Source organism: Mauremys mutica, chromosome 19 (assembly GCF_020497125.1).
Source record: "Mauremys mutica isolate MM-2020 ecotype Southern chromosome 19, ASM2049712v1, whole genome shotgun sequence".
NCBI classification, from domain to species: domain Eukaryota; kingdom Metazoa; phylum Chordata; order Testudines; family Geoemydidae; genus Mauremys; species Mauremys mutica.
In genome coordinates, this window is record NC_059090.1 from 9,623,998 (window position 1) to 9,650,749 (window position 26,752).

Consider the following 26,752-nt stretch of genomic DNA (forward strand, 5'->3'; position numbering starts at 1 on the left):
ACACTTAAGGTGACCAGATGTCCTGATTTTATAGGGACAGTCCCAATATTTGGGGCTTTTTTTTTTTATATGGGCTCCTATTACCGCTCACCCCGTCCTGATTTTTCACACTTGCTGTCTGGTCACACTAAGTACACTCTATAAGCAAATGCTCCTGGTGCACTAAACCATCATATTCAGATGAATATGAGGGCCTTTAACTGTTCTGGGACACTCGAAAGCTCAATGCAGATGGGTGGCAATACCGTATATTTCCAATATTGTACTAAAATGACTCTAATGTGGCCCTATATGTTAAAAGGAGCTATATAATGCAAAAATAAGAAAAACGAAAAGCACAAAGAATTACACAGTGGAAGATCTCATCCTACTTTAACAGAAGTCAACAGGAATTTTGCCATTGACTTCAGCAGAAGTAAGACTGTGCCCCAGTAAATTTAAGCACTTGAGTAATAACTAAAAGTTAACCTAAGACCTGGCTACTGCATATCTTTTTTCTTGGTACTTTGAATGCAGAATGCAAAAAGCTGGAAAACATCTTGATGGCAAGTGCCTTATTAGATAAAGTTTGGTTCTTTGAATTATAAATAAACACACATTAATTGGTCAAGATGCCAGACTATAATGACCACACAACGTAGGCTGAAGCACAAATGGAGAATGAGGCACATTTCAAATACAGAGAAACATCTTACATGTTGAATGAAGCCAATGAGTAATACAACATAGCATTCCATGAGTAAACCATTTCCAAAGAACTCGCACTGTTAGTTGTTGTTGCTTGTTTCCTCTTTTCAATTTCAGTTTTTCAGGTCACAAACTTTGGTTCATGAGAGCAGAATGTGTGTGACACAACACAATGGTTACAACAGCAGTAAATAACCAATCCAGGACATGCACGTGGCTTCATGAAGTAGCCTCATCTTCACAGACGTCAGGGAGATCAGGGTCCTTTATTCCTTCTCTGCTCCCTTGCTTTCTACATGAATGAATGAAGGGAAGTAAATAATTAGAAACAGGCATTTAGAAAAATAGAGCAGGTGTAGTTTTCTCCAATAGGCAAGCCAAACCAATTTCATCAATAACTATATGAAGGATGACATTCAAACAAAACTGTATTTCCTTAAAAAGTATGCCATGTAAACAGTTACACTGTGATAAAGAAAAATGCATCAACACCAGTGCACTGATCACTCAAGTATTATAAGACTTTGTATCACGAGGCTACGGCTACTTAGTTTGTTAAAATACATTCTCAACTAACTCCCTTTTATTGCACTAGTACAAGAGATTTAATTCTCAGAAACAGACATACAGAAAGGCAGCAATGTTTATAAGTTTATTTGGTTTATATTTTTAAAATCTACTTGTTTAACTGATTTTATGGTTTGACATCTGCAACCCTTTTTCCAAAGCTCACCTGCAAACGGCAGCTGATTAAAATGCCAATTATATAATTTTTTCCCCCAAATTTCCCACTTTCTTCAGCTTTTCCAAGAAAAGCCCAAACTAGAAAATATTAGTTTTTAAGGGAAAAAAAAGGTTTTCAATAAAAAAAATTGATTTTGAAATCCAAAAACTGAAAATATTGACTGAAAACTACACTAAAAAACGAACATTTTTACAAAAACTCAAAATTGTTCCTGATAATTCAAAAGTTTTACCAAAAATTTTCAGTTTCCAATTTCTGATAATTCATTGAAAAAGTCTAAGCAAAACTTGCTCAGTATTAGCCACTAAACCAAAATGAAGGTAACTTACTTATATTTGTCTTACTTCACAAGTCTTCAGCCTTTTCAGAATGCTCCTAAATTTCAACTTCCTCTCTTGCAGATTCAAGAGACTGTTGGCTTGTCTCAACTGCAAAGCCAACTTGAGTGTTGCCCCTACTTGAGTCCCATCCACACACAAAAACCCTTTACTCAAGTGTGGTGGTGCTTTTAAGGCCTTGACTACACTAAAAAAGGGTTGCTGGTATAGGTACACTGGTATAGCTATACTAACACATCGTTCTATTGGAGATGCACCTTATACTGGAAGAACAGTTGGCAAGCCTGTCAAGTGGTAAAGACTCCAGCTCAAGTTAGTGCAACTTGTCAAGTGCTAACACAATCACTTTCCTGCTAATACAATCACACTGTGTGACTCGAGTGTTATTTCACAATACGTCTGCTCTCACCCGAGGTAGGCTAACTTGAGAGGAAGTAACCAGAGTGTAGGCAACTTGAGTTTACTCTGCAGTGAAGACAGCCTAGGAGAGGTAACAAGGCTAGTCAACTCTTAAAACTGGTTAGGTGAAATTTTTTGGACATCATACCTTATCATTTAGTTTGAAGCTGTATCACAGCTCAGACATAAGCGTTCATTTTAAAGAGTGAAACAGAAAAAAGAATGGTTGCCATTAAGCATAATTTCATTCCTAAGTGCACCATCACAGCCCAGGTGATAAACCTGACCTTGAATATAGACAACTGACCATTTCCCAATGCACTTTCAGGCCTGACACCAACATGCTGAGTAACAGATCCATCTTCAGTGGCTGATCCGAGTTAATTCAGGGGCTGTCATCACCCTCTTTAAATGATTTATTACCATGAACAGGAAAGGAGGTTTCATTATCAGATATAATGCAAGCAGGTCTGTGCAGTGGGATAACGGCAAGCATAATTCAGCAGCAGATGGTGTCTCACTGGTTATTTAGAGCCTGCTGTCATTTTGTACTATTTGCTACTGTCTGCAATTTGATGAATCAGATTAAATGTTTCCCTGTAATGCTCTGTAGCTGATACACCTTGTTTTAGTATTAAAGGCAATGTGATCCACATGATGTGGAATGGGTGCAATACAGCATAAATTGATAAAACATTCAATACAATACTGAAAATCAACTAAATTCATTTTTCTACAGACAGCTGGGGTGATCTTACAGTAAGTAGTCTGCGGTCTGTGCTGCCACCATAGGAGACATGAGTACATGCTGAGAGGATTGAGGCTAAATGTTAGTCTCCATTAAATAGCTTCTCTTAAGGTGTTATTTTGTATTTGTGTTACTTTTGTTAATAGCAGGCTAATGAACCTTGCTCTGTGTGGTTATCCAACATGCTGCACTGTTGAGACCATTGTTAACAGTGGTAATAACACATGGCACTCATCTAGCAATTTTTGTACATTAATGGCGCAAGCTTCACAACATAACAGATAGTAAAATTAGGATAGAGAGGCAAAGAGACTACAATCAGTATTTGAATCATGGCTCCTAGTCCCATATTCAGTCATAGCTCGCTCACTCTCTGTCCTGTTAACTGATAAGAATTCTTTCCTAATGCCATCTATGCCTTCACTATGGGCCAAGGTCTGTCCTCATTTATGCACTTGGAGCTCCCATTGACTTCTGTGGGAATGAAGGCAGAATGTTAATGAGAATGAAGCAGCCAGGAGTTGAGCCTGGGTATCTGAGAAGAGAATTTGGTCCTAAGTATTTAAAGAAAAATTGCTTCAGAACAATGGCAGCGTCTCTCTTGTGAACAGTTTGTTGCACCTCTGATTCCTGATGAATAGACTTCAATCACAGGTTTCATTTGCACCAGGCTGTGTTATTCATTCCAAAACCCAAGCATTGTCTACACTGGCAGTTTGTCTTAGTTCCAGCAATCTCTGGCCAGCGACTGAAGTTTCTGTATCAGGGCAAAATAACTGTTGGCAAAATAACCCTCAATTTGCACAGATTGAGATTACTTGAAACCAGTGTACACTTCAATGGAGCCAACTGGCCACAGATGGCTGGAATCAGGGTGAATTTCCAATGCAGACAAGCCTCAGTCATGCCCTTACTGGGAGACCAGGCATATGCTGCTGTTAGGACTAAACAGGAAGCTGTGGCTGAAACCAAGTATCATGGAGCAAGTGGTGAACTTTTGTATTTTATTACATCTCTCTAGCCTTACTGGATGCTGATACAGGGAGTTTCTCCTGAGCTTGATTTTCTGAGCATGGTCTTTTAAGTCATCATAAGTGCAAAACTTCCTTTGACTTCAGTGGACCTGTCTATGAATTCCTGAACTGTACTTCCAAGTGGAAAAGACTATTAAACTAAAACTTTCTCTTTTTTCAAAATTGAAAACAGTCCCATGTATCACAATCCAAATGCCAATAAAAGTGCTACATCAGCCTTTATTCTGCTCAGTTCCTTCCCCGTACTTTTGGAGAATCTTTTCAAAATCCTTCACTCTTACAGCAGGAGGTGTCCCTAGCTTGATTCATCTATTTATTTTACAGTGATAAATGAGCTCCTAAGCAAACAATTGTCTCCATAATAATGGAGCTGCTCAAATGGAATTTCAAGAGACATGATTAATTTCCAAGCATTCATCTGAAACCATCTCTGTCAAACTCCAGGCAGAATAACTATGCTTTGAGCTGGCTGTGCACAGTGGGATTTTTCACTGAGATGTCTTTTTTTTAAATCACCTCCAATAGTTTCCATTAACTACATTTTTTGTTGTTGTTGTTTTAAATTGGACAGCATACTTTGTGGACAGATCTGTGGAATCTGTTGCAAAATATGCATGCTGTCTGCTTAAGTCCTGATGGATATGAGGAATGCTGAAATGTAGACTAAGAGGTTTTGTCCATATCAGTCATAAAATCATAGAATATCAGGGTTGGAAGGGACCTCAGGAGGTATCTAGTCCAACTGCCTGCTCAAAGCAGGACCAATCCCCAACTCATCACAGCAAAGTCCAACTCATCCCCCAGAATCATCACAGCAGAGACCCAGAAACTTGAAGAGTAGAGGTAATGGTAGAATTGCCTGCTGCATATTTGGTTGTAGCCACATCTATTAATCTTTCATAAGTTCTAAATACTAGAGATGGGCCTGAGCTGCAAGTTCAGATCCAGATTCCCAAATTTTGTGGGTATTGGATCTAGGGTTTTGGATTGAGCCCCATCTCTGCTAAAACTCACCAAGTCTCCCTCTCCCATCCTTCCCAAAAGAAAAAAAAGAAGAGTGAGGAAACATGACCAAGAAAAACCCCAAGTAACTTGGAGAATGAATGTTAGTGTCACACACACACAAATACTGTAACAAACCACATAACTAGTGTAACAAAACTGCTCCTATACGAAGGATGGAATTTTATGTTCTCAATAACACAGAAAGCATGACAACTGAGGAGAGGACTTATAATTCTACTACACCCAGGGGAAACACAAACACACAGTTACCTTAAAGATGGATGCAAATATACAGATGAGCTTAAGAGGAACCTGTCCCTAAGGGCAAACAATGAGATAAAGGAAGAAAATGGTAAAGAAGATGCTGGTAAAAGGCAAATGAGCACGTTTCTGAATATTAAGGGAATGAAATTAAATAGAGGATGGGGTATTAGTCAGCAATGTTTACTAAGGCTAAAGACCAAATAAAAAACATGACAGTTAATGCTGTCACCCATAGTGCTGTGCATACTGAAGTAATCACCTGTGCTAACAGAAACTGATCCTGCAGGGTGCCAATTGCTTCCAGCAAGGTGTTCAGTGCCATCAACACCTACTGAAATCAGTGGGAGTTGAGGGTGTTCAGCAGCATACGGGTCTGTGTCCCTAGCATGTAGAGGTCTTATGAACATGTAGTGTTATTAATTGCCAAAGGACACAAGTTGAGCAGGAGTTAGGCACATAAACCATTGAGCAGATGACAGGTGCTTCTGCACTGATGCTCCTAGATTAACAAGATGTTGTGAAATTCTGTGCCCAAGTTATTCTATAAACCATTAGTTAGACTATAATACTGCTTACCCTTGCCACAATATGAGCCATTGCTTTCAATAAAAGCACACATCCTTCCTTTGCAATGAAAAATATATTAGTGTGAAATTTACTTGGACAGGATTTTCCATTGACAACGTGTACACGCTTGGGCTCAGGCTGGTGCCTGGGCTCCAAGACCCTCCCCATCATTCTCAGAGCCCAGACTCCAGCCTGAGCCCAAACATCTGCACTGCTATTTTTAGCCCCAAGTGCAAACCCCATGAGCCCAAGTCAATTGACCCAGACCCTGAGACTTACTGCAGGGGTGTTTTTTTGGTGTGTAGATGTACCCCTTAAACACATATTTTGTGAAATTAAGGGTTAAGGTAAACTTGTCATCCTTTCTGCAGCCAGTCTCCTGCCAATACCATCAACAATGAAGCCTTTATCCTGGCTACAAGTGTCAACAGGATATGTTTTAAAAGTGAATGTAATTTTGGTAAAAGGTGCTGGACTGATAGCCCTGGGGGCTGGCATCTTCTCTCAGCACAATAGGCACAGCACTGGCAAGGAAAGTCTTGCACGTGCTGCCCCACCAATGTGCCTCAATTGAGTTTTGGAGAGAGTCATGGGCGGTTGGTATTGTAGGCAAGGGAGGTTTTGCCTCCCCAAACAGCCTACTGTGGCCCCACCGGCAGGCCAGCGTGCCTCCTGCAGCAACTCGGGGCTGCCGGTGCTGGGCCATGCTGCGCTGCCTGCCCAGTGCTGGCCACCCAAGCACCGGGACTGGGGGCCGCCCGGAGCCCTGGGGCTGTGGGTGCAGTGACTGCGCCACACGGAGCGCCAGGGCTGGGGGCACAGCAATCGTGCTGCCTGGAGCCCTGTGACTGGGGGCACGACGACCGTCCTGCCTGGCCACCCACGGCACCGGGACTGGGTGCGCTGTGGCCACGTCACCCAGGGGCTGGGGGTGCTCAGGCTGCGGTGCACTGGGGCTGGGGCCTCGCCCCCCCCCCGCCCGTCCGGCGCTGGGGGGCCACGGTGGGAGTGGTTTGGGCATGTAGGATCTAAAAAACCAAAGGGTCAGATTCAGTGCAGATCTCCTGAGAGACGCTGCACAGACAGAACAGCCCAGAGGGGAGTTACAGATGGCTTTACACTACCTTTGAGCTGCTCAGATTCCAGGAAGCTGCTGCTGTGACCAAAATGACCCTTCCCCTCCCGCCAGCATAAGTCAGAGCAGCCTTCAGCGCTGCTCTATCTTATGGCAGCCTTTTCTGTGCTGCCTATGTACTGGAGCAGCATGTAGGGAGGGACCAAAGTGAGAGCCAGGAGATCAGCCTCACAGTGTTTTGTGACCTGTAGCAGCAGTTAAACACAGAAGCTATATAAATAGTGTTGCTAAAAACAGCCGTCTTCATTTTAGCTCCATTCACTTGTAATATATTGCCAAATACCTAAGCCTAGGTGCCTTTTAAACATTTCTAGACATCTAAGTAAAGAAATAAATAACAAACAGGAAAGGATTTTTCAAAATTTTACAAAAAGTGAAGAATTTAAGCCCTTCCCATGAATTTAAAAACTATTTTTAAACAGGGCCATTTAAGGACCAAAATCTGTAACAGCTATGAAAGGCCTCCTGCTATTGCAAAGAACTTTGATCTGCATCTTCTTCCCTAAGCATTTCCCAGAATAGAGCTTGGCATATTGTGAGCAGGTAGCAGAAGGATTGTGAAGAAATTAATTAAGTCAGGCAGCTTCCAACCTAAGAAACCCAATAAGTAGGCTGTTAAATTGGCATCTTTCTCTCTTTTTCTAAAGGGCAGATCCCTTTTCAGAAATGTTAATTAGGCACCAGATATTGAAAAGCTAACTCAGCTGTCAAAAGGCTTATTGCAGGAAGATTCTTGACATTGGCGCAGATGCAAGTTGACTTCAGCAGCACCCAGTGCATATGGCTTAGAAAACCCCCAACTATTTTACAAGCAGCCTAATTACACAAATTGAACGTGAAATTGGGAAAGTTTTCTAATTGCTTTTCTTTTTTCCTATATAGGAACATGAAAGTAATTTTCTTTCCTATAATTGGAACTAAATGCAACATTACAATCACTGATTTACCACACTTCAAAGACAGTACAGTCAGGGATGTGGAAAAACAGTGTTGTTGGGATTTTTTTAAATTTGTTTGCTTCATTAATATAAGAGAGAGACCTTTAATATAATAAAGGTGACACAGGTTACACCTCATTTCCCAGTGTGTTTTCAGCACCCAGAGGCTCACTATTAGATCGTGCAAAGTGCTCTCAATTCCCATTGAGGAACATGAGCCAAATCCAGAAGTCTGCAGTGTTGCTTTCATGGGAGTTTTGTTTGAGTGAGGACAGCAGAATTGAGTCCAGTGGGTACTGGTGTGCTCAGCAATACCCAGAGCTCCTAGGAACTGACGTGGGTAATTCAGTAGGAGGTATCGTTCCCTCTCAGTCACCACTGGACACACACATGGTTGTAGGGAGAACTTTGACGCTGAGGATACTGCCTGCTCTATGAGATGTAAAGCCCAAATTCTGAACACCTGCATCTTTTACAATCCTATCACACTTTTCACAAGACTAGAAGATCAAGGGTGGGTCCTGTCAAAAGGATTTGTACTTTCAGCAAAGTTACTGACTGTGTTTCTGCAGACTAATTGAGTTTGAACAGTTAAAATTCTTAAAATGAGAGCTATCCCCATATAACTAAGATGAATCTTACATAGGACTGAGTACAAATTACTTTAGATATATTAGAAGAAAGTGTCATGTTTTGTTTTTCTTATAAACCAAATGCTCACATGGATATTGGCTCAGATGAGACATACAGAGCAGCTCACAGGCCATCTGGATAACAGAGCTGCATCATTGCCGATACTGTATGCACTGAAGACAGGTGGCAGATAGTGGCGGGCATATAACAGATCAGCCACCTTACAGTATAACCTTCCCTCAGTCTAGTCCTTACTGTTCTGTATTATGTGTACTTGCTTTAAAGACTAAATGGGCCCAATATTGAGCTGGTGTCAATGGCATAGCTGCATTAAAGTTAATGGAACTACTCCGATTTATACCAGCTGAGAATCTATTCCACCATTCTGAAGACACATACTGTCCCTGAACGTGATCTTCCGAAGCAGCATACACAATATTGCCTTTGGACTAATCCTGCAAGATGCTGAGCACTCTGGCCTTGACCCAGCAAAGGATTTAAGCACATGCTTAAATTAGAGCACATTGAGTATGACTATGATCTCAAATCAAATATATGTAACATATGACTTCAGTGGGACTACTCGTGTGCTTAAAGTTGTGCTTTGCGGGATCAGGGCCAGACTTTGCAATATCAAGCCCTTATACTGTAACAATGTCATTTAACATTGTTAGCGCCTAGAAGTTTGTTATCCTTTACATTTGTTCTAGATTTATTTCAATTAACTTGACACCATTCATAACATGTACGTTTATATTTTATTTTACTTTTCTATTGGAGATGATTTTATACAGAACCATCCATTGTAAATGGATGGCATGAAGCCTGGGTTTAATATCTAGCACAATTTCTCTTTGCAAATGTACTCAGTGTAATCAGGACATAATTCACCTACTACAATGAACACTCCCACTTCATAGACTTCATAGAAATAAAATAGCTTTGCCTCTTGCTTTCTGTATTTTCTTAAATGCAATGAAGCAAAACATAGGGAAAGATAAGCAGCTTACATCTCTTTCATTCAAGTGCACTGATCTAACTTTTACAATGTATAAAAAGAAAAATCCATATTCTTTTAAATTATCTGTTTACAGTGTTAAATACATCACTGTATGTAAGAAATACTGTCTTGATGTATCAATGTCTCTTGATTTAATTAGAAACATTCCTATGTTGGTCCATAAGGTCCATTTTTGCAAGTCTTAGTTTAGGGTAATCAAACATTACTGGAAGGTGCCAGAAATGCTGATTGCATGATAGCACATAAGCTGATTGGGTACAATTAAGTAAGAGGACAGCACAGTTGAGCACTTGCACACACAAAGGTTACAATAGATAGGATAACGTTTTTTTTTAAAGAAGAGATATAAACTTCCTTGCTTTGGAGCAACCACAAATTGGCTTTGATTCAATCAGTGAACTGGCTCATTATTGTAAATCAAGTGCCTTGAGCAAGCCAACACAATAGTGGATAAATGAGAACTAGCTGACATAATTTATTTCAAACAGCCCTTGACACAGTGCCACACAAGAGGCTATTAAGGAAACTAAGTCCAGACATGGTGGTTGAAAATGATTAGAAGCGCAGAAAAGCTTCCATACAAGAAGAGACTGAAAAGACTAGAATTGTTCAATTTAGAGAGGAAATAAATAAAAGGGACACAACAGAGGTATACAACCCGTCACTGAAGCTTAATAAGATTAAAAAAAATCAGATAGATTGGATAAAGATTTTTTTAGAAGGGATATAAACTCTCATGCTTCAGGGCATAAGAGATCAGGAAGAAACATCTCCTACTGGTAGTTTATTCTATCATTGCCTACTAAAGGGTTTCTTATGCTACCTTCCTCTTAAACATTTGGCACTGATTACTGTCAGACATAGACTAAATGGACCACTGGTCTAATCTAGTATGGCTATTTCTATGTATCTCAGTAATATCTACGAGAACAAGAGAAAATCCTAATATACCAGTTAGGATAAGATTTGAAGAAAAAAAAGAAGCACCCATTGCTTCCCCCGAGTTAAATACTCTGGAGGGTGACAGCTATTTGGTATTTTTCTTTAGACTCAGTAAAGTCTCAACATCATAGAGTGAAAAGACTCACTGGCAAGGAACTATGTGTGGACAAGGGTGACAGTAGCAATGTCATAGGGTAACAGGAATGGAAGGTGATGGTCTGAGAGTTATATAAAGTGAAGATTAGCTCTTCCCGCTAAGCTGATGAAGTATCCACATTTGAAATGCTCTTCTGACATGTCCCTGAGACTGTATTTCATGCTCACAATCACATCATCTAGAGCAGTCTCTTGGATGATATCTCGCTTGCCAGCCTGGATTGAAACTGTCAGTTTGTAGACTGAAAATCAGTGAGCTTCAGGAAACTGGCAGCAGAAATCAGAGAGCATGGTACATCTCTGCACTCACTACAGGCCAAATCTCAATGGGATTTGAGCATGCTCAGAACCCTAAAAGGAAGCACTCAGCACCTCGCAGGATTGGGTCCCCGGGAAAAAGATATGAAGAACCTATTCTAGGTAAGGTCATAAAGCTAGAAGTGCTTCTGTTGTTATCCAGGTTCAATTCAACATGACTGCAGTAACTCTTTCCTTTCTGGATTAGGAGTGCTGTTCATTATCCACAGTTGGTTAATCATGAAGTAGATTTACAGAGTCTCCCATAGTAGATGGGAGAAGGGAGGCGGATACAAAGGAGAAAAGTATCTAATTGAATGTAGTCATTCTCTCTCTCTGTTGTAAGGATCTGGGCAGATAGCTAGAGCTATAGGACACTCAGCTAGATGGCACCAGACATCTGACTAGTACAGTGTATGGCAGGTCCTGTGTGCAAAAACAGGACCTGCCTTCTGTTGTGCAAAATCTAATTAAGGAAACGTATGGGAGTTGGAACTTGGCCTGTGTGTCTCATACAGGGAACCGTGAGTTAAAATTAGGCTAAGGCCCTGGCTAATATCCCTGACTCAAATAGCAAACAAAAATCCTTACAGTTAAATGCCTTTTCTCAAGATCAGTTCTTCCCAGTGTTATGGGAAGTTCTAATGAGGATCAATCTTTATCGCACAACATTGTCTGAACACTCTGAGGGTATGTCTTCACTACCAACGTTAAAGTGTTGCTATGTAGTCGCGGCACCAGTGCTGGGAGACAGCTCTCCCAGCACTGTAAAAAAACCCACCCCCCATGAAGTGAATAACTGGTGCACTGTCTGCACTGCCACTTTACAGTGCTGAAACTTGCATCTCTCAGGGGGGTTGTTTTTTTACACCCCTGAATGAGAAAGTTTCAGCGCTGTAAAGTGGCAGTGCAGACAAGGCCTAACTGATCTAGGCTCCATTGCATGCTGGGAATTTGCACGTTACCTGGATCCTGCTCCAACTGAAGTCAGTGGCAAAATTGCTTCTGACTTCATTAGTACAGGGTTGGGCTCTAAAGTCTCCTCATCTTTAATGAGAGCAATCTGCTGAAATCCCTACACACTGGTGAGCGAAAAGACTACATTTGTATTGCCAAAGATGTAGTTAGGTAGTTTAGTTAATATATATAGAATGTTATCAGCATCTTTAGGAATTTGCTAAGAGTGGTGTTTGTTTAGCAGGGAAGATGTTGAGTTTTGTGCATGATGTATATATGCAGCGGCGGCTCCAGGCACCAGCGCTCCAAGCTCGTGCCTGGGGCGGCAAGCCGCGAGGGGTGCCCTGCAGGTCCCTGCGAGGGCGGCAATTAGGCAGCCTTCGGCAGCTTGCCTGCGGGAGGTCCGCCGGTCCTGCAGATTCGGTGGCAATTCGGTGGCAGGTACGCCGAAGCCGCGGGTGTGGCGGAAGCAGGCAAGCCGCAGGCAAGCCGCCGAAATAGCGGGACTGAGGACCTCCTGCAGGCAAGCCGCCGAAGGCAGCCTGCCTGCCATGCTTGGGGAGGCAAAAAAAGCTAGAGATGCCCCTGTATATATGCTATGTACTGTAACTTGGTTTATTACAGATGATGCATTTTGTTGGTTCCCACAATACCAATAACGTAATGTCAAAGGTGTCCCTCACTGGCTTCTAGTCCAGGATGTGCATGTTTGCCAGTTTGCACAGACTACATGGGTGACTGATTTCCAGAGCAGAGCTGAAATATATCAGCAAGCTTCTAGTTGTACAGGTTTTTTATTTTTTAATGTCTAGATGACTCAGCTGGCCTCTTTCTCCAAACCTCCTACTTCTGTTGTTCATGGACAGCAGAGCAGAGGTTACTTACGTAAGAATTAAATAACCTAGCTGCATTTCATAAAAGGATACTTTACTAGCTTGATGTTTGAGTACTGTTTAAACTACACACAGTATATTATAAACAAACTGGCTAAAAAGATGGATTCTGAGCTGCTCTATGGGTGCAACTCCTCTGAAGTCCACGGAGCTGCATTCATTTACATCAGCTCAGGATGAGGCCCTAAATATGGAAGTAGCTGCATCCATACAAATAAATGTTTACTTTGTTCTAATGTGGATATTTCACTATACTTCAACCCCAAATGACAGTTGAGGCCTTATTCATCCCTAGTGTATTTCCACTGACTGATTTCCACATGAATTTTGCCTTTAAATTCTAAGGAAATTATCTGAAAACAGTTTCCATTATTCCTCCCATACTACTTTGTTCACTGAAGCGGACGTATACAGCTCAGGCTGAGCACTAGAAGGGGTAGATATACATACATTAATAGGTTTCCTGGAGCAGACATGGACCTCTCTTCCCTTCTGGCCTGAACCTCAAATGGGTTTCCGAATGAGCGTTTCCTTAGCATGGCTTTCACTAAAATCTTTGAAGAAGGAAAAACAGATCAAAGAAGATAGGTGGCACAGAGTTTTCATCATCTTTATAATGCAGCTCTAAGCATTAGATCAGAGGAATGTAATGATTACTTCATTAATAATTTAATAAAATTGTAATGCCATTTCACAGTTAAAAACTGAACTAGAGGGATCTGTATAATAGCCCTTAGGTTTCTGTATGGTATAAATGCTGACCCATTGGCTACTGAAGTTGCAAAGCATTGCTAGAAATAGTTACATGAATACTGTCAACATCTATTGACTAGAGGGAAGGGAACAGGCTGGTTGCCTGAGCACAGGACTGGGAGCCAAGAGCTCATCAGATGTAGTTCCAGCTCTGACAATGACTCCCTCTGTGACATGGGAAGTCACTTTAAACCTCTTTGGCCAGATCCTCAGGTGGCATAAATGAATTAGCTTCATTTACTTCAATGTAACTTATGTTGATTTACACCAGCTGAGGATCTGGCCACTTTATATATCTTTTCCCATCTGTCAAATGGAAATAATAATGTTCTCTTATCTACCTCATAGGGAAGTTGTGAGAGTCATTAAAGGTCAGAATGTGGTTTTATCACTAGTCCCAAATAAGGAGAGGTAAATAGCCACACCACCTCAGTGGCTGGGTGAAGGTATTTTCACAATCATCCCTCCCTAGAGGGATTAGCTACTAAATTTAGATTCAGATTTTGTATGCCCCCAATCCTTAACTCCATTCAGGTGCATGGTATTTAAGTTTGGGCCATCTCTGTTACTAACAGATCTTATTATTTCTATTTCTAGGTATCAGGATTCCCTGAAGAATATCAGATACCATCACTATAAGCACAGTATAAGACCTTAGATATTGTGGAGATGCACGAGGGTAAACAGAGTACCTAAGTTTCCAGGGCTGTCAAACAGGCTGGCATTTTGACTTTCACTATTTAACAAATATTTAAGGAAAAGAGAAACCCTCTGCCTTTGGGGAAAAAACCACAAGCCACCTTAGAACAAGTTTTACAGTTCAATCTTACCTAAGAGAGACAGGGTGGCTGGCTCATGGTGATGAGGTAGGCTCACAAATTCTGCAATATTTCAGTGATTGCATTCTAAAATCAGTAGAGAAACATGGGGCCAGATTCTCAGCGGATGTAAATTGATGTAGCTCCATTGAAGCCACCAATGGAGCTACACTGATTTACACCAGCTGTAGCTCTGGTCTATGGATTTTTCCCCAAATTATGGGATAGTATTAGTATTTTCCTCCCACATGCGTGGAAGTTCTTAAGCCACCAGGCTTTAGACCTCACTTGCCTCCCTTTGCTTTTTAAATTGGTGAGGCTATGTTAACAGTATTTTGTTTCAATAATTGAAAAGCAGGCATTTAGCTTTATGCCAGGAAGACTTTTCTGGACCATGGCCTATATTTGTCTGGAATACTGCACTTCATATGTCAATTCCAGGACATCTGGTCACCACACGCACACTTAAGCATAACCTCAATCTGCAGTCAGTAAAGTGTCCCCTTTTCATTACAACTTCATCTTTTCCTTTCATAAACGAGAAGCGAGTCTTTCAACTCCCGAGACTGGAGCCCAGTGTTTAAATGCCTAAAGCAGAAAGGCTGAGTTCTTAACTACCCATTGTAATTATTTATTTTAAACCTGGAGGTCAATATTTTGCAGTGTGTTTATTATTCCATCACATAGAAGATTTTGTAGGAAAAGGTTTCATACATTTATTTCTAGAGGGAAAATGCCATATGATTAAATTGCCTTCAAAATGGGAAGAGAATAGGATATCCAGTTCTCAGGGCTATATCTCTAGAGGTGCCTAGTGCCTACTGAGTTGCTACAGGCACCTAAAGCCTGGTACTAAGCCCACTGAAGTCAATGAAAAGACTCTCATTGATGTCATGGGCTTTTGATCAGGCCCTTACTGCTGATCCAAAGAGAATATGCTCAACAACTACCAGAGTGTGTCCTATGCTGGATTTTCTGGGCTATTTGCAGCGCTGCTTCTTACCTTGTCTGTATACACGGGCGGCTGCACAGCAAACAATGCCAACAACCCTTTACTCTCCCTCACTGCTCTTCCTTTTTCCAGTAGTAGTGGTGGTGTTGGAACTGGAGTTACTTATGTGTCTGGTAATAAGTCTTCCCAAATTTGAATTTCTTCTATCATTCACTTCCTCTGGTGCTGGCCACCTGGGGAGCTTGGCCCTGCACCTATTATCTGAGAAGCCCCTCCGATGTCAATGGTCATAAGGATAATGGCTTCAGGATCAGACCCCCCGTGTGTTGCGGTACCAGTAAACCTTTTGACCTAAATGCACAGCTCAAAGGCATGAACAACGCCTACTGACTTGAATGGCTAAATCACACACATCATACACTGGAAATTTGTCTGTCCCTCACGTTGAGACTGCTTCACAGGCTGATGGCTCAAAGAAAGTGACATATCTCCCAGAACATAAAACCTCAGAAAGCTCCTGTTTACACTTACTACAGCTGGCAAGCTTGGGATTGTCTTGACGGAATTCTTCACCTCCTCCTCAGTCACCTCCACCACAGTGCAATGCTCTTCCTCCAGAGGCAGTGGATCCTCCCCAAACTTTGTTAGCCAGGGATGCAACTACATAGAAAAGGGACAAAAAGAAAGCTGTGAACAAGCCACTGCAGAGAATCCTAAATGTGTTTGTCCCTTGTACTTCACACAGTATGGATGTTAGTTAATATGGGGAAATAATGAATATAGGGCTGAATATTATTACAAGCTGTGAGTTGGTATGGCTCCATTTTCCACATAGGTTGGAATGTGCTGAATCAACAAGCTGAGGGCTAACTCAGAGGGTCTGCTGCACTCCAGCGACTGTGCATAGTGTCTCTACAGAGACCATAAGACCATAACAGACCATCAGCACCAACTGTCATTGGCTGGCATTTTCAAACAGGCTAAAAGAGTTAGGTACTCAATTTCCACTGAATTCAGCCAAAACCTATGAAAATCTCAGTCATCAACAGCAGCTCTTTCTCACATACATAGACACTTTAACAACACAGGCCCAGAAAAAGTGCCATAATCTGTTCTCAAACTTGAGTGCCTAAATTTAGGCATCTAAACAAGTGGCTTGATTTTCCTAAGTGCTGAGCACTCAGCAACTAGTGACTTCAGATGCTGTGGCAAATGCTCAGTATCTCTGGAAATCAGGCCACTGAGGTAAACATATAATATGGTACCCAACTCTGAGCATTTTGGCCTATCACTAATGTGACATTTCAGGGTCACGGAGAGGCCCCTATACACGATGTGGTTACATGACTGTGCAATTGCCCACACAACTTACCTTTTTTGCCTAGATGCCACACAGACTGATGTTCATACCACATCAGTAAAAAACCATAGTCACCCTCCTACCACCTTCCAGCTGTTCAGCTTGTTTGCCAAACATATGGAGATCATCAGGGGAGGCGGATTACATTGCAAACAAGGGCATTGTTGGATAAGGATGCAGGCAGTGGAATGAGGCACAGACGACTGCAAGGGAGCAGGAAGAAGCTTGTCAGAGGATGTGTCTTCTTTCCCATATAATTAAATGTCACAGGAGTGGCTCCTATGTGGTTTAGGAGCCTCAGATGTACCTGCATCTTCCAGCAGGCCTCCCACTTCCCCTCCCAAGAGAACACTTCACCTTCTTGTGCTGCTCCCTGCTCCTCTAGTTTAGTAACCACATGGCTTATTAGATTATCTTGTAATTAATTAGCATTGTCCCATAATGCCATGTAAATCAGTTCAGGGCATGGGAGACCTGTACATAATTTTGGTCTAATGTGCTGCATAATACAAGGGGTTTCAAGTATAAACAAACAGTACTAGAGTGGGGCTCTTTGATATCAATGTATTTGTCCAAGGGCTGGCCCTATGGATGTTAATCAGAACAGCATCCAGTAACCTTTTAAAAAATGCCTGCCTACCTCCTAGGGACTAGTCCACAGCATTCAGTAAGACTAAAGTTTATAGGCGGTGAACATCAAAGGGAGTTTAGTGCAGGTGTCCAGAGCACTTTTCAAGAGCTCAGCAAAGAGCTTCTTTATGGCACTTAATTAAATTGTGTATTCCAAAAATGATTATTCATGCTTATAACAGCCCTCTTCAGAGGCAAAACACCACAGTCAACCCTAAATGAAATCATTTTTATTAAAAGTATGGAATACCTGAGTCATGTGAGCATTTCAATTAGGAGACAAGTGTATTCCGTGCACCAACATGGTTCAGAAACAGCAATTTCCTTATGTATCCCCCATATAATTTCCTTGATTTTTTTTGTGTTAACAGCAATTCCAAACTGAGTTTGCAAAACAATTAGACCTAAATAACTGTGAATAACAAGAGTGATACATCAGAGATGCAAATTAGGAGAGGGTAGATACAGTCAATCCACCCCCACCCCTGCTTTATTCAACTTTAGTTTCTCTGGGCTAGTCTACACTGGCAATGCTAAAATGCTGCCGTGGCAGCGCTTTAACGTGGCTGTGTGGGTCGCAGTGCAGCGCTGGGAGAGTAAAAAACCCACCTCCACAAGGGGCGTGGCTCCCAGCACTGGGGCACTGTCTATACTGGTGCTTTACGGTGCTGAAACTTGCTGCGCTCAGGATTTTTCTTTTTCACATCCCTGAGCGAGAAAGTTGCAGTGCCGTAAAGTGCCAGTGCAGACAAGCCCTCTGACTCTTTTCAAATAGGTGAGACTTCTCAGTGACTAATGATAGCAGAACATGGTATCAGTCGTAAAACAAAATATACAAAGCAGCATGGAGCATCTTTCTCTATCAGGGGGTGTTTGCTGCTCTAGATTCATGAGCTTTGCAGAACAATGACCAAGGTAATGTTGACAGAAATGGATGCTACATGCCTTGATCCCATTCCTGCATTTGTAACAACAGCCAGCATGGTATGAACAACAGGTATCTACATGTATAGTATTCAGCTTCACAGTCACCACAACACATATGTCTGCTAGAGGAAACAGGTTTGATCACTGGACTTAGCAATCTCAGTAAAAAAGCGAGGTTTCAATCTACACAAGTGTTTGTTGGAAATGCTATCAGTGTTTTATCCAGATTTTGTACAATTTTAATTAAAAATCCCCTTTTATTAATATTCTCAGAAATAAACAGCATCAGAGTGATTTTAAGTCATACAAATATGGAGCAAAGTGAATATACTCACCCTTTGAGCTATGCTGATTGATATAGCCCCAAAACAGAAATACCGGTAAGTTTTGTCACATTACAAGTAATATAAGAAATATGAAACCAACTGAAACTATATGAAACAATTCCAAATAAATATAACATTCATGACAAATTTACCTTAATCTCAGGAACCATTATCCTCGTTTCTGGATTTTTATCCAGCATCCTTGCAATCAGTTCTTTGAGCTCTTCACTTATCTGTGGCCTGATTAAAGAAAATACCAATATATGGTTAATAAGGTAACGACAAATGACAAGGTTATGTGAAAAGCTTCTCGTAGGAAGATTCTGTTAATTTGCTCAGTTTACAAGTACAGAATTCCACCACCAGCACCCCCCAACTGCCCGCAAATTCAGCCTGAGAAGTGAAAATCAATTCTTCTTAGGCCTTATGATCACTAATAAGGATAATGTACACCAGATTCTGCCTACAGGCAAAGGGATTGTACAGGAGCAAATAAGGGCATATCTGAAGATTGGGGGTTTTACAGGTATTCTGAGGGCAGAATCTGAGACAATGAGGTATAACCGACAGGCACAATTTAAACGGGGTTGTACAGGTGACACTAAATACATCATTTAGCTTGCAGAAACATTATTATTAACAACAACTTGTTGGAAAGAAATAGCCCTGTTTGATATTCAAATCCCAGGTTGAGTTTGCAGATTGTATTAATTGAAATGTTCCCACAAATGCTGATGAAAACTGATTTCAAATTTAAGATTTGTCTGAAGCTTTTGCAAGCAAAATACTACAGAACTGTGCCAGAAAAAGGTCAAAGAAGGGAAATAGTTTCAATTTCCAAGATAAGGGTCTTATAAAAAGTAAACCATCAACACAAATGGTAGCAAAAACATTTGATTTTTTAAATAGTTTTTCCAGGGTTTAGTAATTTAGACCCCAATCCTGTAAATCCCTATTCACACAAATAGTAGTTGCTCATGCAAGTTGTTCCCTTGAATGGATTACTCTCAAAAGCAAAGGTTTGCATGATCAGTAATATTAACAACACAGGTAAGGACTTTTAAAAACAAAAATTTTTTATTATGACAATGCTCTGAAATAAAATTACATTAGTGTGTGTTAGCACCATGATAGTCAGCTGATGATCTCTGTCAGCATTTCTGTCATGAACAATTTTCAGTGGTGCATATATTTGTTCAAAGCTGGAACTTGGCAATATACAATTTCACGCCAGGAAAACACTTCCGTTCCATGAGAATGCATTTCATTGCTCATGAACGTGACAGATTAAAAACGCTGGTGAGAACCAGGCACAATGCCTCCCTCTCTCTTCTCTTCAAAAGCAAAAGGAAATAAACCAACCATATACAAATAAATTACATTCAAATCATATTAAGGGACATACTAGTGTGATGGATTTGGAGCTGTTCTGTAATAACTTATGAACACTATGTTGACCTGGTTATTGGGACGTTTAGTGTATGAATATGTTGGTTTACTTTAAAAGGGGACTGTTGGGAAAAACACAACGGGAAGGGACACAATGGCTTAAGATAACACAACGGGAAGGGACACAATGGCTTTTCTCAGAAAACACTTAAGAGTTGTTAAGAGACAATGCCAGAACTATTGGCCCTAAGGACTCTGGCTTGATCACCCACTGAGTCTACAGGACTGGTCTGAACCAGAGGAGTAAATGCCTGGGAATTCATTGAGATTGGGGAGCAGCTGTTTTGGGGAACCAGACTCAGACACAGTAACATACTGGCCTGCCTAGGTTACCATCAGTGGATGGGAACCCTTTAGGTCAGAAAGACATGTTTTAAAATACTTTTGCTTTAAATGCTTTGTTCCACTGTTAAAATAAACAACACTTTTGTTTCAAGAAGGCTGTCCTATCCCTGTTCACCACTGATCATAGACTGAGAGGAACTGCAGGTACCCTAGTTCAGCTACAGATTCTGTAGCCCAGGCCCTGGTGTTAGAACAGGAAAACTGTAGCATTTCACTCCAGGAGAGGCACAGGTCTGAGCCCTGAAAGAGGACAGAAGTACAGCTAACCCTGTAACTGTGATAGCTACCAATAGCGAGAACAAAAGGGCCTGATTCTCACTTACACTGAGGCTCTTTAATACTGCTCTGGCTGTGTAAAGAGGTCATGAAGTGGTATTCTTTAAACACCACAGTGGTGCCAAGGGGTCTTAGTGTAAATGAGAATCAGGCCCAGATAATGGGAGGGACAGGAACGACCAGCTGAATACTGCCATTTTCTAGACTGCCACTCACATGAAATTTTAGGCAGAGGGCAGGAAAAGGAAAAACCATGACAGTCTTATAACAAGATCTGGGCTATAAAAGACACTAATACTGGCGCAGAGAGCAGTAGTCATCAGGTCATAAATAAGCAGTCAGGGCTGGTAACACAGTAGGTAGCTGAGATAAAGGTGAGATGGTGCTTTCTAAAAGGCCTACTATCTGTCAGCGCAAAAGCAGTATTAATGTGATTTAAAAAAAAAAAAAAGGACATCAGGTCTAGTCTGATATTTTTCTAGGAGCCAGAAAGACTTCTAGGCAGACACAGAAATAATGAAAAATCATAAGGAAGGGCAAATGCATGGCTGTCTTTGTTGCAGACAAGCTCTGTGGGACATTCATGCAGTTCTGGGTAAGTTACTGTTGAAACTAATTGAATTCCCCAGTTAATAACAGAGAGAGGAAGGAAGGAAAAATGGCCATGCAACGGCTATTCACTATGTCAATGCTAAACAAAATGCCCACCACTTACACCAGCATGTCCATGCACCATGTCAGAGGAGATGTCAGTTCCAAGGGACAGTATGTGCACCAAAAAGGGGAAAATATCTTCCATGTGTTCGGAACATATGTGTACAAACATGTTTGCTTGTCTCCCCTTAGAGTCTCATGGAGTCTCCCTATTTCTCCCCTTCACTCCTCCATTCTAAAAAGAACTCATGTCGTACTTGACAATTTTTTCAATGGAAGATTTCACGATACTTTGGAGTTCGTTAACACTGTTTCCCAATCAGCCAGAGGTATTGCTAAAGCATGGCACAGAGCTTCCTCACAATTCAAACATGCAGCAGTATTGCTAACCACAACCATTGAGACAAGCCCTCAAATAATTATGAACTGACTTATATTTTAAATACCAACTTTGGGGTCTTTTAAATTGCCTTCTGGACTTGGAGCAATTAGGGTTCATGTTTTCCAGCTTTTTTCCCCCCAACTAAGGGAGCTGGAAATGTCTTTATTTTTCTAAATGTAAACTGAGATTCTCGCATATTCCCAGAAGCTTGGAAGAACACCTAGTATTGTGAGACTCATGACAAAATAGTGAGAATTGTTAACATTGCACTGTAGGTCAGAAAAAGAATGAGTCAACTTTAGATCCTTATTAGAATCACACACATAGTAGTTCTTGCACTCTTAATAGATGTCTGGACACAATGCCTTTACCAATTTGCTGTTAGTCCTGAATAATTTTTACTTAGTGCTAATTGTAACTTAACCCAAGATGAAATTATGCCTAAATCCATTTTCTTAAATATCTAGCACAATGCACAGGAGTTTAGATGTATGATTCTCATTTATATGAACAGAGCTGCATATCTACAGAAAATATTTACCCCACTGTCTCTGGCCTAAGGGGAGCTGAAATATCGGAGCACAGAAAGTTACATTTCTTTATTTAATCGTTCGTAGAGATTGAGTTTTAATGGACCCTCTGTAAACAGAAATTTGTGTTTTTTGCAGCCATGGTAAAATAAATTAACTCCAAAATGCCCCTATAGGTGCTAATTCTGTGGGAGGTAGGGTGACCAGACAGCAAATGAGAAAAATCGGGACAGGGGGTGGGGGGTAATAGGAGCCTATATAAGAAAAAGACCCCAAAATCGGGACAGTCCCTATAAAATCGGGGCATCTGGTCACCCTAGTGGGAGGTCTGAGGTGGAATCAGTCCAGTGAGTTCTTGCTTAATATGCATCTCTCTGTTACCATTTTTATCAAATAAATGGATTTAGTTTAGAGAGCAATCAACACACAGTAACTATCTCTCAACATCTTAATGAGCAGCAAGATTTTTTTTAGACTGGGAGAATAGGTCAATGAGAAGTCAAAATAAATCATGCAGCAAGAGTTATTGCTGAAGGAGATGGCTGAATGAAGAAACGGTTTCTTAGCCCAACCCAGTTAGCCCATTAAATGTTAATAACTTACTGTGGAGACAGATGGGAACAGTCACTCGTAAACTGACTGCTAACCCAAATATATGATGGCTGAGAGATGATGGGCAAATTGCCCAGGACCCGAGAGAGCAGAGACACGACTGCCTACATAAACAATTCTTTGCCGCAGCTCTGTTAAAACAAACATCCATCCAAAATCATGCAGCAATGGCAACACAGAATGAATTAGCTTAGTGAGTTCTGTCCATATTTGCAATGCCTTGGGCCTGATTATCTGAAATGTGCTAACTGTCCTCAACTCTAAGGGCCAGATTTTCAGAAAGGCTCAGCACCCACAATTGGAGCAAGATTTTCAAAAGAGTTCAGCTCCCTATTAGGCACTTAGACAAGTGAGCAGATTCTCAAAGGAGCTCACTTTGGGATTTGATAAGTTTTGATACCCTGGACCTTATTTGAGTGCCTAAATGGGAGCCAAGCTCTTCATCTGGCCCCTTCCTCATTTAAGTGGGAATTGAGGGTGTTCAGCTCCTCACAGGAGAAGGTCCTTAGCATCTTAAAAATGATTCACGCCACTGGATAATGAATATCTGGCTACAATTCGGGCTGTGTGACCCTGGTACTTTACCAGGAGCATGTTTCATTAGAGTTTTAATTTCCTCATGCACACTTATAAATACTGAAGTAATTTTATCTCTAGATTTTGACTAAAATGAAGGATTAATTAATGCAAGTAGGTCAGAAATTCTCTGTCTGGGTATTGGGTTGAGCTGGAAAAAATCCAGCTATGGGTACTTCATCCAAAAGCAAATGGAGAAATAAATGAATCATCATCCAAAAGCCAGAGGGAAGGCCTGAAGCTGTGAAAGCGCAGAGAAGTGGCAGGCATGTTTACAGATGTTTTATAGCCCTGTCTACACTACAGACAGAGCCATGTTAAATGTAACCAGGGACTGATAGACTCATTTGACAAGAGTACAGAAAACATGGACCACATAACAGCATTTTCCCCACTACAACTGTGTGTTAATGTGGTTGGCTCGTATTCATCTGCCACACTGCACAACCCTGAAATCAACAGATCAATATCATTAAGGCCAAAAAGAACACTATGATCATGCGGTCTGACTTCTTCATAGCACACACGTCATAGAATTTTACCCAGTAATTCTCATAGTTGAAGGAATTCTATTATCAATCATCATCAGTACATTCTGTGAAAATGCAGGCAGCTGTTTCATATAGCCTTAGTTCCTGGTGCCAGGGGCAGGGGTTTAAAGTTGTTTTTCACATGGTGCATTGCACTTTTGAGATATCCTCCTGCACAGACTTGGAGCCTGATTCGTTATTGCCTTGCATGCGGTGTAGTCATTTACAGCCTGTGTAAAGTGAGTGTGAAATATTACCAATATAAAAATGAAAGCATTTTACACCCACCTTGCACAGGTGTATGTGACTATGCAAGATGAAAGGCTGTGAATAATCAAGCCTGTGGGAGACAGCAGTACTGGTTAAACAGGTAACAGACACAGTATTAGTCCCCCCTACTCATGTTTGAACTAAGGCAGAACACTATTCAAGTTCAGTGCTGCAATAAGGAACACCCACATGGTTAGGAATCATGTGTTTATCATGTTGCATGTGTGGGATCAACCTTGCTACATCCTAGTTACCGACTTAGTAAAAAATCCATTATAGTGTAGGTGAATATTCTGAAAGAGAGCTTTCCATGCATACAGCCCTTCAGCAGCTTTGTTTCATCCTTTGCAAGGCCAACCATTATCCTCCAACACAATTCTCATTCCCAATTAATATTCTGCACAGGAAGTATCAAAGGACCTAGCGTTACATTATTATCCAGTAGTACAGTTCTACTGTGTCCCACATCAAACTAAGCCAGGGTCATGAAAGTATATCACTCAAACTTCTATTATCTCTGTTATCACAGGACTTTCGTAGAGGGCACTACTATTCTGATTCTTACGGGAGGGAGAGGGGGGAAAGTAACTTTTTTTTTGGTAGGGGGGTTTGGTTCAGGTCAGATCTTGGAAAACTTACACTGGTGAGTGGTTACTAACACAAGTAATCCCATTGACTCAAATCACAGTACTTGTGTGAAGAACTACCAGTGAGCACAAGAGGTTCACAATCTGGTTCATAACTAACTTGATACAATTTGCAGTAATAAAGGTATTTTCTCAGTAAATATAGAGAAGGAGAAGACAATATAGCCAACAGTGAAGTAATCATATTTATTTTTTGTTCTATATTTGTACAGCACCTAGCACAATGGGGTTCTGGTCCAAAACTATGCACTACAGTAAAACAAATAATAAATAATAAAAAAATAATATTTATCTGAGGTAAAACTGGCAATCATTTCAATTCCAACACTGCAGTACATGCAAAGGGAGAAGAAATGGAAGAAATTATACTTTCTGTCCCTCGGCAGTAGCTTAGATAGGGTGCTGCTTCAACTAAGGGAGAATCAGAGGTTTTGATATTTTATTTTATTTTATTCTAGGAAATTGAGATTTGATGATTCATTTGGATCTTCTCATGTCTGTCTCTGGAAACATCACTGGCACACATGCCCTAGTACAATAATATTGCTTTGACTGATTTTATTACATCATAATGGGGTTACTGATAGAAGCCAGGAGTCTAATAAATCTGCAGACAGACTTTTCAGCTAGCTAGTTCAAGCTGACAGGAATAGAACAACTGATTTCTGTGGGTCAAGAGAACAGAGCCTTCACATGTATCCCCTGGGACTCATCCTTGTGAGCCTTCTGGGTTCATGCTGCCTCTGCTCTTCCCCTAGAAACAAAATACCCAAACATCCTGCACTCACTGGTACCAACATGACTCTCACAGGAGCTCTCCTGATAGCCCCCTCATATATTATTAACTATTTATTTTTTAAATTGACTCTCATTTGTACAGCAAATTTTTGGATGGGCATCCATGAGGGGAAAAACCCAACCCCATAGTTACAAACGGCATGAAACGACTCTCATTACTACTACAGGACACAGGCAACAGGACAGCTGTAGATGTCACTATTTCACTGTACTATTGCGCATAACAGAACTTTTGTGGCCCACCCACTATTGCAGGGTGAAATTCCCATCTTGGAAAACATTCCTCTAGACTGATGCTATTGTCCTGCTGGATTTGGCTTCCATGGGTTTCTCTGTTCTTCCAGCCTCTTGAACTATTGACTTCTTTAATATAGTCTTAAGTCAATTTATTTTCCCTTACTACTATTTAGTTGCATTAAGCGTTAGGTTCATTGGTCACAGAGTCCTAGATCTTAAGCTGTGATAAAAAAGGGACTATGAAAACCATTACGGATGCCAGGGCTTGTGATACTTTCTGGGCACTGCCAAAGAGGCAGACTGCAGTTTCTAATCAATTGGTGAGACTACTGCATCTCTGGTGTGTCTCTATTTATCCTGCCTTCTTAGCAGGCCGAGTTAGTAGAATATCTTAACCCTGCAGCGCTCCACTAGAATACAAGGATTGAGATGAAGAATTCTGCTACAACGGCAGGTTTCACAGATAGATTGCAGCCATATATGCTTCCAGCAGCTTCCTTCTGATTATCCCTCCATTTCTTCTAGAGTCCTCTTCTCTATACACAATCCTTATGGAACTCATGGCACCATGTACTGGTAGCCTCCATCACTGAATTACAGCTATTCACTAAAACCACTCACTTCATGCTAATGCTATTAGCTTATCATAAGTGATGAGGATACTGAACTGCTGGATTTGGACTTGAATAAATATCTTTCTTCAGCAAAATCTGTGAACACTGCACGTAGTACCACACTCTGGTTAGCGGAGGCACCTGAGCTGAAGCCCCTTGGCTATAACCGAGAGGGCAGATTCCAGAGCATTCCCCATTCACTCCAAACCTTTGGAATATGCTTCTTCCTAAGATTCACAACAGCCCGAGTTTTTCTGCATTCAGGACATGCTGCAAGGCCCACCTTTCTTCTCTTGTCTGTGAGACG

General features: G+C 41.1%; 1 protein-coding gene across 8 annotated transcripts in view; it reads right to left on the reverse strand.

Moving 5' to 3' along the window:
- Positions 1–420: 420 nt before the first annotated feature.
- The window catches only part of CAMKK1 (calcium/calmodulin dependent protein kinase kinase 1), a 167,027-nt gene continuing 140,695 nt past the window's right edge, over positions 421–26,752 (reverse strand). For all 8 annotated transcript variants that reach the window (XM_044994320.1, XM_044994318.1, XM_044994319.1 and 5 more), the window contains exons 13-16: positions 18,678–18,765; positions 15,814–15,942; positions 13,210–13,313; positions 421–979 (exon numbers count right to left, since the gene is read on the reverse strand). In XM_044994320.1, coding sequence (XP_044850255.1) covers positions 907–979; positions 13,210–13,313; positions 15,814–15,942; positions 18,678–18,765 — 394 coding nt within the window. In that variant the 3' untranslated portion in view covers positions 421–906. The remainder of the gene's footprint in view (positions 980–13,209; positions 13,314–15,813; positions 15,943–18,677; positions 18,766–26,752) is intronic.